The 13482-nt window shown below is 37.4% G+C and overlaps 1 protein-coding gene across 2 annotated transcripts in view; it reads right to left on the bottom strand.

Moving 5' to 3' along the window:
- Positions 1–723: 723 nt before the first annotated feature.
- Positions 724–13482, bottom strand: part of TASP1 (taspase 1) — a 79023-nt gene continuing 66264 nt past the window's right edge. For both annotated transcript variants that reach the window (XM_030944630.1, XM_030944631.1), the window contains exons 13-14: positions 12574–12647; positions 724–2472 (exon numbers count right to left, since the gene is read on the bottom strand). In XM_030944630.1, the coding sequence (XP_030800490.1) occupies positions 2377–2472; positions 12574–12647 (170 nt within the window). In that variant the 3' untranslated portion in view covers positions 724–2376. The remainder of the gene's footprint in view (positions 2473–12573; positions 12648–13482) is intronic.

Genomic DNA, 13482 nt, shown 5'->3' with positions numbered 1-13482 from the left:
TTGAGTATAAAATTGACAGCACTCAAATTTTATTTCTATGTATTTCACTTGCTCACCCTTCCTTTATAATTTCAGCAGCTATTGCTGTCCACTGTGTCATTTCCTCTTGGGCTGTATCTGTTTGTGCCAGTGGCAATGGTTACTCACCACACACAGGGCTTACAGAACACGTCATTGCAGTGTCCCTCCTCACCACTTATATTTCATGAGCCTCTTTTAAGCTCAAAATAGAGCTAGTAGCACAATTAGATGCATAATTAAAGTTGTGTAAGGTATTTCATTGGTTTAAGTGGGAGTTTGATAAGAAATTCTGCTCCTGTCAGTCTTCACAATTACTGATACCAAATCCATACATGCTAAGATGGTTTTCTTCTCATTAGGTAGAAAACTCTGCACCAAAAGGAAGGAAAAAAAATTGATTGGAGTACTGTATAGATACAAAAATAAAGTAAAAACAAATTACAAAAATCCTATGCTGGAATTCAAACCTCCAAAAAGAGAGATTAAGCAAGTAAGGGGAATAAAGCATTTATAAATTTACATTTTATAATAGCATGAAAGAGTGAATTTATGCCAAAATTTCTATATGATGTCAGTACAGAAAAGCACTTTTAGAATAAAAGCAGGCTAACACTGTTCCCTTAGCTTTTCTAATAACAAGGCCATTTTCAAATTTGGCTATGTACAAACCCATATAACATGATCTTCAACTTTTCACTCACTACACAGTGAAGGGTCCTTCACTTCCTCAGACCATGAGGGTACCACTGAGGATCCAACCTCAAGCATTGTACTTCAGCACAAACTATTTCAGGACAGGCACATTCCACGCTGTTGTGCAATCTGGAAAGCTGCTGTTTTATATTATTTACAGAACTGTATTGAAATATCTTCAACTATAGGGCTACACTGAGGTCACAATTAAAAAACCATACACAGATGACAGTATCTCAATGTATGCTGTAGTGTAATAGTGAAAATTAGCTCAGGCCATTAAAAAAATTTTATTCTTTTCCATGAAAGATTGGTACTACAATCAATATAACGATTTCATCAGTCAAGTATGTCTGTTATAGGCAGGCACAATATTACAAAACAGGCAAGTACAATGCCTGATTAAGCAAATACAGTCTGAATATCTATTCATCCACTATTTCTGAAAACAGAATTATCAAATATCCACCAGGGAAAAGGATGAACTATATTAGTTTCTCTTTGGCATACTTATCAGGACAATGAATCAATTACAAAAGTCTTCTATTGCTGCCAGTGCTGTGAAGAAAAAAGGACTGAGCGGAAGGTTTCACGTCAGAACTCGCTTTTAGGACTTGGGCAACCCGGCTCACATTGCCAAACTGGTGACAAATGACAGTTCAGCTGCCAATGCTTCACGAGGCAGACAAGGATTACATTGTTTTACACTGCAGGTTTGTTCAAGGTATCAAAAGAGTTACAGTAAATTTCTGCACAGTACATACATATTACACACAGTTATAAATACCCATGCTGCGGCTGGACACCAGGAAGTTGCTTTACCAACACCAAAGCTCAGTATCAGACCTCCACCAGCCACTTGATACACATTGCACTTCCCATCCAGTAATATGTTCATTTCTGTACCTCTCTTAAAAATAGATTTAAAGCAGAAGTGAAGAATAATATTGAATCTTTCCATAAACTTTGTTTTCTTATTTACACGGTAATATTCCATTATACATAAAGACTGCGTAACGATACATTATCTTCATATAGCTTTTTGCAATACATACAGCTTGGAGCTATTAACATCTTGGTTTGGGAACACAGATATGACCTATAAGACTATTCAAAAACAATTTGAGCCTTAATTTTGCTCTAGTTTGTTTCACTGAAACCATTCTTTGAACAAAAAAAGAATCCTCCTTACTGGAGAGGAAAAAAAACCCTCATGTTTAAATCACCTCTGGATTTCCTTAAACCACTAAGAAACTTAGAAACCATAACAATTTTTTGCATAATTATAAAGCCACTTCAAAAGCCTGTTACTTTTAAATTTAGAATATGAATGACAATTGTGACCGTATCTTTAAATTATTTCTTTCTTAACTTTTGGTTATCTTTCAACACAGAAAAACGAAAATGCAATCATTAATTATACATGATCTTTGCACAATTGGGGAGTGTTCCTATTTTATTCATGGGACAAAATGAACATGCACACAACCCCCATCCACAGAGTGAGAACATAAACTACAGCAGCACTTGTCTCAAGTTGTGGTGCACATGGTTGCAATACGGAGTATAATAAAAAAGCAGAATTTCCAACATCTGTTAAAACACAAAAAAAACCCTTATTGTACAAAGAGTCATTCACATTCTCTGCAATGAAGTGAAGAATCAGCTGCTTTCTGGACTCTCCAGCCTGCAAACCCCTCCTTCTATTGCCACGGACTGTCCTGCCACAGCTCCAGGAGGAAGTCTTGAAATGTGAGTCTGTGGAAAAGTCAAGAGAATATTATGGACTGAGAAAAGGCAAAATTATGCAGGACAAAGTAAGCTTGGAAGTATTGAACAATTAAGCTGTTCCCTCACTGAAGTCTGAGGACAAACTACAAAGCAACTTGAAAAGCAACTGAGATTCTTTTTCTATTTTGTTTGCATTAATGTTTAACACATGAAGAGAAAGACCATAACAGATGCATAGAAAAGGCAAATTAGATGAATCAATGCACTGAAAGTAGAAAGAAATATCCAGAGTGAAGACAAAAGAAAATACTTCTGGCATTTCATGGTTTATAGGTCTATTTGTTAGGGTGATTCAGAAGTCATTACTACCACATACAGAAATACACCTTTGGGAAACCTCAGACAGAATTAAATACTTGACAAACTAACACTTCAGAGCATAAGGCAACTGCAATGATCAGGATGCAAATAAGAAATTTCTCTGCATAAAATCCACCTAAAAACCACATCCACCTAAAAAACTCCAAAGACTTCCTGTTGCCAGCCACGAAATAAATCAACCCAAAAAACAATTGTTTTTCTGCCAATGGGCATCTTTTTCACAGAAAATTTGAAAAGCCTTTAAGAAGGCACTGGAACATTTCAGCCAGGAAGTGGGTACATTTGTCTGTGTACACAAGACTCCAGTTTATAACTGAATTGTAACTCAGTGACCCTAAAAATCTGTTAATGATCCTTTATATACTGGGGTATACTTTATTACTGTTGGGCAAAAGCATCTGCTTATGAAAAGATACTTTGACTTACTGTTAAGAGTAATGACTTTTTATCCCTCTTTGCACATGTTTTTACACTGTGAAAACTGCTCATGTTCTATTAAATTAGGAACTAGAAATGATTCCTACTAGGGTATAAAGCTCACAACATAACGTTGCTGGCATTTAGAAACTACAGCCTCCTCTAAGTGCAGCCCAGCACATATTTGTTTGTACGTACATTATCTCATTTAAAAGATTTAGCAGTTGCAAAATGTGTAACTTGCAATAAGGCAATGTTTGTTAACATTGTTAAGGGGTTGTCACAAAAAGTCTAAATGTAAAAAGTTCTGTACGTAAAATTTGCATCAATTGAGCAGAAAGTGATTTGAGAGTATAAAGTCAGCTCATTACATTGAAGAAACATTTTGTGTCTTGAGCAGCTTCTTTTAATTCCTTTCTTGATAAGGGGGGCATCTTGCTGCCTGCACTTAGGTAGCCTTGTTTTCAGTTAAATCACAGAATAAGATTAAACTTAAAACATTTCAATGTTTTCATTTTATTGCTAAAACTCTGGTCTCTCATTTTCCTGCTTGATATATGAATATATTCCTACTTTGAGAACAATTTCAGTTACAATTGTGATTTACCACTCCAAGAAGAAAATAATCTGTTCAAATCTCTTATAGTTTCCCTGAAAACATAACTGACAATTTTTCTCTAGATGACATTTCATAAATTAAAAAAAAAAAATTAAAATTAACAAAATCAAGTGGAAGAAAGGTATTTTTTATTCTACAACTGACAGATCTGTGATATTTTCCCAGGCCTGTAAAATTTCTAAATGAAAAGGATGACAGTATAAAAGGAACACTGTTTGATGGGCATGGTAGCAAATTTGCTTCCTCAGAGGAAGAATGCCACTTGTTGTTCAGTGAGGTACTGCAATCAGAGCAAACCAGTAAATTAATCCTAATGAGTTTTTGAGCAAGGGGAGGAAAATGGACAAGAAGGGATAAGCAAGTAGTCACTATCTATTAATACATTAGCAAGTATCTATGCTTAAATAGCCACCAAAAACTCATTTCCTACAGAAAACCTCATTTCCTATGTCAGGAGGAACACATTCCCCATACACAAGATCCCAAACCACTGTACACCAGCATCTGAAGATTTCCATTTACAGAAACACTGAAACCACATATAACAAAGCATTTCTTAAAGCCTTTACTTGCATCCTGTTTATTTGCATACTTTCTATGATGGAGTAAATACAGATCTGGTTTACACTGACTACTTTTTATTACTTTCACCAATGGCTGCCCTGTGTAGAACAAAACTGAGACAGATTTAAGATGATAATGTTTAAGATGTTACTTAATAAATAATTTGAAAGGGTAACATTGCCATGTCAAGACAACTGTAGAAAACTCCCAAATGAATTCTTAGATTTATATCTCCCTTGTTCTTAACCATAAGAACAAACTCCAGTAAATAAAAAGAAACATCAAAGAACACTGAATATTTTTAAATGAACCACAGAACTTATTTGTAAATTCGTTACATTTTTATATTCCAACATAATATTTTACATTAAATCCAGATTGTATAGTCAATTAGGTTTAGAGTCTAGAAACTTAAAAATAAAAAAGCAAACAAAAAAGAAGAACACTAGAAAGGTTTTAATTGAACTCAATTAGTCTGTCAGCTTTACAAGTCAAATGAACCCCACCTGGAAGAAATTGTGCCTGGGACCACAAAAAAAAAAAAAAGGAAAATAAATATTTTTCCTGAATTAATCCTCCACTCAACTCCACAGAAGACTCTCTTTGAGGAAAGTGCATGTCAAAGAATGGTAGATTAGGAATGATGAGTTATCCACATGTTCAGCTTCATATATAGGCATTTTCCAGTCCCAAGAATATTCTGATTTGCTTTGCCTCCCCAGAGAAAAGCAAGGTTGGTGAGGGTCAGTAGGAGATGAGGTACCAACATCTGGGACACCAGTCAGTCACCTCCAGAATTTTGCTGCAGCTTAGAAGAACCTCTTGTCCACAGTTCCACAGGAAAAAAGGTAAATGCTGGAAGAAACATTCAATCTTTTGCTCCCTACCCCTCTATAAAGCCCAAAAGAGCTAACCAACCTTCTGATGCTGAATCTTGCTCTGTGTTCTTGAGTGGAACTTGAGTGGAAACTCAGTGTTTCCCTCTTTCCCTCCTAACCAAATCAACTTCATGGAACTACTGATCCCAACCCCAGTGCTGCAGGCACTGGAATGTAATTCCAGTTGGGATCCCAACCCCAGTGCTTTCTGATGCACACTGCAAAGTTCCCTACCTAAAAAACTTACAGCTCTTTCTGGAATTCATGGAATAAAACACCCACAGGAACAATAGATGGTTTCATCTTTTTGACTTCTATTACTTCATGTCTCACAGACAAGGATTCTGAAACAACCTTGAGACCAAGGAATATGAAAAACATTTTCTTTTAAAGAACTAGTCTCCTCCATCTATTCACATAAAAGTATCAGTTTGTCACAACAACTTAGAGAATTTTTCTTTCATTAAAAGCATAAATACACTGTAAAATGAATATATAAAATTTCAGCCAAGAGACAGACTGCTGCATGAGAAAGCTGAAATCAATCAAACACTGCCAAGAGGACAGAGTACAACTACCAGATGGCAGCACATTCAGTTCTTAAGCAAATCTAGGGAGTACTTCATGTGTTTAGCACTCTTATTACACATTCAGGATGTGCTTTAGACAGAATAATTTATAAAACAAACTTTTTCCATTCATTACACTATAGAGATGAAATATAATGAAAGACCAAAGGTACCATACCCTTAAGGAAATTGCTTTTTACAGCTTTGCTCCCTGAAAAAAGGAGTACCACCAAACTCACATATTCTTTAGAAATTTGGAGCCTTCTAGCTGAGTACATGCTTCCACCATCAGAACCATCTGACCACACATTCTGAATTTATTTTCTAAGCAGTAAGAGCCCATTTTGGCAGCAACTCTGCTGCTCTGTCTCCTGGTAATCTCTCCTCCACCATGGTTTGTAAGTACACCTGTAGTACAGCAGGAGAAGGTGCCCCACTAAACACTGGCAACTGCTGTTATCAGAAAATGCCACGTGCATCTTGTTTGGTGAAACCTTAATAAAGAAAAAAAAGGGGGAACAAATAGAAAGAGAGGCTCCAGAATATTGTCCTTGTTGGGAAACAACAGAAAGACACAGTGATGGGGTAATTCTGGTCTCACTGCGCTGAAAATAATGATTTTAAATACAGGTTGCTTAGGAAGTTAAGAGTTTTCCAAGCTCAAATTCATTCTGTGGGTAAGTATATCACTATAAACTATTTATGTATCTAATTAAATAATACCTATATCAAGACAGCCTAAAGACACATACCAACCAATCATCTAATCAGCTCAGCATCCCAGGGTTTTGCAGAGGTATTCTAAAACCCTGTCATGAATCTTCAAATGTGATTTGTATCACTGTGAATTGCAGGTGCTAAGGTTATTGCATTTATATTCGCATAGCTGCACACACAGTCCCATCTTCCCTACTCCACTCTGTCAGCCAAATCCAGGGAGAGTTCCAGAGCTGCTGGCTTTATGCAAGAACCCAACCCAAAAGCTGATTTTCTCTTCTCATATGAGAGCCAATTAACTTCCATGAAGGTCTATGAGCCAAACATTTTAACTGGTATCTTAGCACAAACAGGTTTATATTTGTTTCCAACAAATAGAAAAACCTTATTTTTATGAGAGAACTGGATAGTCTACTGTATGCAGAGTAGTTTTCAAATCAAAATTTATGACTGATTCCCCAGTCTCCAGACAAGCATGAAGATTAAAGGAAATAAGAACAGTGACATACACTTCTCCTGTCTCATGAAGTTAAAAGAGTGTCTCTGTAGTCTGAAATGAATGACTGAATTATTTGACTTCATATTTCTGCTCACTAAACAGGCTTGGTAAATTTTCCCACTAATTTTCAAATTAGAATTAGGATTCTTCCAAGATGTGTTTCTTCACCCAATGAGCACTGGAAAGCTGCCCTTCTCCTGACAAAGGGCTTTCACAGACCTTTCACTCACAAAGTCAAATACAGAAGCTCATCCTCAAAAAACCAACAGCAATCACTACAATCAGTGTTAGTCACATGTATCACTTCAAACACAGAAGGAAGGACTTTTGCTAAATTTTACAATGTCAGTAAAGGCCAATAAATCTGATGATGACAGCTTACATCTCCACAGGACAAGTGAACTGGAGATGGTCTCCTTGTCCACCATGTTTATGTTTGCTCATAGTGGCAGATGAAATTAACTGTCAAAGATCAAAAATTCTGTTTGAACACTGCAACCACGTTTGGTGTGGACAGGAGCTGCTGCAAACACAGCAATATGCAACACTCCCCACTAATGCTGCACTATGTCTTGCAAAGCATTGGGAATTTGGTTCATTTGAGAATGGAAAGAACAGCTTATGTAGCTTTGCATTATTAAAACCTGCCATAACATAAAGCTTAGCAGTTCATGTTATAGTAACTGAATAGCTGCCAAAAAGAGATTTAAACTGGCAACTGAATTGGATTATATTCAATATTGCAACTGGGCTTTTTAAATTTGCTGTCTAAGTCATCCAGCTGTTAGAACTAAAACCTATGAGTCTGAACTACTACTCAAAAATATTGCAACATTTACAGTAATTGCCAAAGTTTGCAATGTTTATAGAGATCATATAGCAGATTTATAAATACTAAGAAACATAGCGAGCTGATAAATTATTTCAAATACTTACACAAAATAAATTACCAAAACTACATTTTGCTGGTATTGAGACTGGATCTTGCACTGGAAAAAAAAGGACTTTGACTTCAAATACTATTGAAAACAAAGTGAGGAATTACCTATCTTCAAGCAGAAACATCAGCCACCAGCAACTGCTCTCAATCACCGTGACAAGACACTGCTCAGATTCAGGAAAAAATAAACATCCCAGCCACTTACACTTTCTGCATACAGAATACTGCAGGGCTTGAGTAAACAAATACTCTGCAGACCCTGCCTGAGATAAAAGGGCTCCTGTCTGGCTTTGCACAGATACACAACATTAAATCAAGGAAAGGCTGCCTACCCATAGCCAGAACCTTCAAGAGATGTCATTGGCATGAGAACTCGCATTGCAGGCATACACTGCACTCTCATTTGAAATTGAAGAATTTATTTTCCTTTGAAGCATCCTCCACTGAGCAAGCAGACATGGAACAAGAAGATATGAAGTCTTTGTAACCAAGAAGAGTCAATTAATGTGTGCAACCTAACCATTATCACCCTTCCTTCCCATTCCTCATTTTAATCGAAAATCACATTATGGGTGAATTGAGGAATTATTTCTTCCCACCCCAAATTACATGGCAGAAGGTCTGCAAGCCCTTTGTGCAAACTGACACTCAAATTGCTCTACCAAATGCTACATAAACTGTTAAGACCTAAAGTATTGCACATCATCCATGACAGCATGGGCAGAGCTGCAAGAAGCAACACCTTAGAGTAGAGCGACTTCCCCAGTGGTGACAACAAAAATGCATCAGCTCTCAGAACGTAACCCAGTCAGTTCAGGAAAATAGGAAATGATAACTGAACCCTCCAGAGTAATGTTAAAAAAGTCAGAGTTCTGGTAACAGGGTGACCTTTTTAGCTGATGCTATGAACAGTTGTTAGATCTACAATGGATCCATAAAAACTCCAAGCATCTGGAAGGTTGTTCTGAAGATTAACTAGTATCTCAGAAAGAGAAGAAAATTTGGACTGGAAAAATAAATAATTGCTTAAGTTCACATCAAATAATTCATGAGTCAACAACACAATCACAAAAAAAATCTCCTCAGTTCATGCAGTTATTTAATCTCCCAGTCCTTCACTCTAGAAGTCAAAACCTTTTGCATGCAGCAGTTACTGCTACAAAAGGAGCTGTGTGAATACAGAGGGAACCCACAAACTAATATTTTCTATCTGCTTCTATGCATTCTCACAGCTGCAGCCAGAAACCTTTGCTGTAGCCCAGAATATTCCAACAGCCTCATAAATGGACAGAAAGAGTTGAGCATCAGCTACTGTGACAATTCTACCATCACAGAGGTGGCAACACAAGACCTCTGCTTCAAGAGATCTTGGGAAGTCCATTCATCTTCCAGTGATGAATGATGTTGAAACAATCTGTCACAGTATTGCCTCAGGAAGGTTTGGTTCCAGAAACTCTTAAACCAGAGTGTGTCTGCCCCTTAAACTCATGATAACTGAGCCTCCCAAGCACCAGCTGGTGCAGGGTAGTTCAAGAAGTACAGGAAAGAACCAAAATGCTGAGATGAAAAGATTTGTCACATCCAACTTGTGACAAATGCTGGCACCAAGTGATTTTGAAGCTGTTTGTGTTGAGAAGGATGACAAGAAAAAAAGAAAAGCACAGTTGAAGCAGCTAAGATCTGCCTTGATTAGCTGTTTGTGGCCTAAGAATCTGAGGGAAGCCACTGGGACATCCACTGTGCAGGTGCTGGAGATGACACTTCCAGAGTTATGAGCAGTGGAGGAGCTGAAATAGTTCCAGCATCCAAAAGAGCTGACAGGACACACAAACAGACGTGATTGCGTCAGCAATGAGGTGTGAACTTAGTTCATCTGGCAAGGCTGTGCAGGATTCTTAAAGCAACATTCAACTAAACACTTTAATCCAACAGGAATAGATGACTTTTCCAGTCAAAAAAAAAAAAATCTGGACACCTTTCCAGAAAGTATGTTTAAATCAAGCCACTATCAGTGCACAGAACTCTTGCAGGCTCAGCCATTTGGGGCTGGTGAGCCAACATTCAGGGAAGTCTGAAGGTGAGTGGGCAGCTGCAGAACCCAGTCCTGCCTAAACGGGGAGCAAACAAACCCCTGGTGCAAGGGTACTTCCAAAGCAGTGCTTGGAGAGCTCATGCTGTAGAAGCCAGAAGCACCAGCAGGTCACAGTGTACAAACCATATCAAGTCTCTGATTCCACTTTCTTGTCCCACTCCTCTTTTAAGGAATTGCTGATAGATAACTGTGCTCTATGTCTTGAGCACACCAGTGTCTGCAGGTGAGCTGCACCTACCCTGTGTTTGTAAGGACATCCTGTACCTCCACAGTTTCCAGCTGGTGTTCAGAACCACCATTTGTTAGTTCCTATTATGAATTGCATTAACCTCCCATGCCCAAAGAATCACATCACACTAAGATAGTAAAGCAGGCTCCTTTTCTCTTTAGTATCTACCCCTTTAAATGATTCTAATATTAGTCTAAAAAAACCTGAATCAGTTCAAAATCAGGCACTGTGACAATCCCTCAGTTTAAGAACAAAACTCAAGTCCTAGACTGATGAAAGAAATAAAACCTTAAGGTCTTTACCACCCTAGAAAAACAGGAAAGCAAATATTTCCTTACAAGCTGCTGCCTAATCATTTTGCTATGGTCCTCATAAACAAGTGATATTTTATACTTTTATGAACTCTTATCCCATTATTCTTTCATGGCAAGCACTCAAAATTAACTGTAGCAAAACAGTCACTCTATTAAAGAACAGAGATTTTTTTTTTTCACTTGCAATACATTGTGTTCTATTTCAAGCCCAGTTTTCCATCTATAACTTAGTCCTAGTTGTAGCAGAACAAAATTCCAGCTTTTATGACAGAAGACTTTTTTTGATCAATAGAAGTCAGCAGCAAAAGCATTTGTGGTTTTTCTCTGGAAAGCATTTGTGGCCACAGACTCAAAGAAGGAAGAAAGGGAGGGGGATTAACTCTTCAGTGAAGGTCAAAAACATAATTTAAAAGTGATCCAAGAAGAGCAGCTGTGTCTGTCAGCACAAGCAGGATTACCAGCTGGAGAATTTACCAGCAGTATGAAAACAATGCACACCAGATGTCAAATGTTGCAACTGTGAGTAGGAAAGCAACTCTGGGCATGGCACTGTCATGTTAATACTCATTGCCAGACAGATTTCATATTTAGCATTTATTTATTAATTAGACACTACTAGGGAGAAACAATAACATTTTGAGCTTCACAGTGTAAGTCAGAGGCAGGTGTGCACACTGGAAACATTTAACATTCTTTATTTTCAGTTATTCTTTCACTGTAAACACAAGACAACAATTTTAAAGCTAACTAGCAAATACTAGAACATCTGTGCCTGAACTTGCTTTAGTCCACTCAGTTCAATCTGAGCTTTTAACTTCAGTTTGGACTTTTTTTCAACTAAATCTGAAACAAATATTAAGAAAAGAAGTAAAACCACACTCTCTTCTGTGTATAGCTATCTGGAAAGAATTGCACCTAAGTTATTCAAAAGTGAAGCAAATACTTCACTTACACCTCTACCAGCACTTCCTTCATCAGCTGCTTATCTTCCTTGTCTTTCTGGGGCATTCTTGTCTTTCTTTTCCTGCACATTTTACATCTTGAAGTGGAACTCATCCATTCCAGTGTTTGAAACAGTGTTATACCAGTTTTGCTGTGTAAAATATCTGATGTTGATTTTCTTCTTTATATATGTATATTCTTCTACATATATATGTATATTCTTGTATAACCTTGGTCATATCCCCCTTTGCATGAATGTCTACAGAAACCATTACAGTCTCTGCTTGCAGCTTCTCCCATTTTCATTCCTGTTCTCCAAACATCTCTCCTAAATGCTCCAGTTGCTACACTACCCTTTTTCTCCCTTCCATGCTCTTTGCCTAAGAATGGATGGCTCATCCACTTGGTTAATCCCTACTGCTTGATCATGATGTGAAAGAATTTTCCAGTTTTCACTGTTAAATTCAAATTTAATATAATATTTCTATCATTAAAAATCAATTATAAGGCCCCAAGAAACTGAAAATATGGATGGTAATACTGGAATTATTTATCCCAGAGGGTATTCTAGGAACTTGTTTGAAGTTTGTTTTATATCTTCCTTGATGGTGCAATTGCTTTATCCAAAGGAAGACATGCCCACAGAAAAATATGGTACCAGCATAACTGAATCAAGATGAATAAAGTTATTTAAGTACAAATACTGTTAGCAGAGGGAATGGACATGTGTTTGTGGCACCTTATCCAGACATGGAACATATGTTAGTATAGGGTTGCTAACTGCTGCAATTAAAAAAAGAAATTAGAAATGCCTAATCAATTGACACATTTAACTGCTTATGCAACCATTACTTCTTTTGTTCTCTTAGAGAAAGAAATTTCTTATATATTTCATTATCATTAATTCAAATTCTCCTTAGCCTCTGCAGTCATCTTACTGTATGACAGCCTATTCCTCATGGCTTACCTTAGCTTTGCCATCCTGTGCAGACATGTATCCAACACACATGCTCTCTGTTGTATGGCTCCACAGAAATTCCACTAGAAAGGAAAATGCAAGAAGTTACAAAAAAGGCCTTGGTTTAAAATACAAGATGCAATTTAACAAGACTGTGTCTTGAGGAACAAATATAGCAAGGATAAAAAAACAAAGACCAAAAACTACTTACCAGAGCAATTAAATCTCAAAAGAAACAGCTATCAAAAAACCAGGATTTCCCTGAGTATTCACAGTCACAACTGCAGAACTATTACCACAATGAGCATGTTACTTGGATGATATGGAGCATCCAAGATGAGAAATACATCAACTCACAACTGCACTTAAAAATTGGACCAACTTCTAAAGCAGTGGACTTTTCCACCCATCAGAAAAAGCTGACAGAACTTGTATTTGCCTGCTTTGAACCCAGACAAAAGCATAAAGCCAGGTGACCTACAACAAAAGGTAAAGGGGGATTTGTGGCTCAGCTGCCCAAGCAGGACACAGGCAAACATGCAGAAATAGTCAAGTTTGCAATATGGGAATTGAAGATATAGATCAGGCAGGAACATCTGGTAAAAGCAAAATTATCCCGCAGAAAAAGGAGGAGGGATGTATGATGGAAACAGGGTAACATGCACAATAAGAAAGATTTCTGGCAAAATTAGAGGAAGTCCTGGATTTAAAGTATGCTGAATTACACCCCCTTTCTTTGTGGAGAGTGTAAGGAGCACTAAAGGTGAGAGAGGAAAGAAATACGAAGAAGAAATCCATAGCAAAGCACTCCCAGGTCTGATTACCTGGACTTCCAGCACCAGATAAACAACAGCAGCTCTCTGGTACTGCACTCACAGCTAATTCAGGTTATCAGTGTCAGATATCCTAAAGCACTGC

This window comes from Camarhynchus parvulus, chromosome 3 (genome assembly GCF_901933205.1).
Source record: "Camarhynchus parvulus chromosome 3, STF_HiC, whole genome shotgun sequence".
In the NCBI taxonomy this organism is placed as follows: Eukaryota; Metazoa; Chordata; class Aves; order Passeriformes; family Thraupidae; genus Camarhynchus; species Camarhynchus parvulus.
The sequence above is the reverse complement of the archived record's forward strand: the minus strand, read 5'-3'. Positions and strand labels throughout refer to the sequence as shown.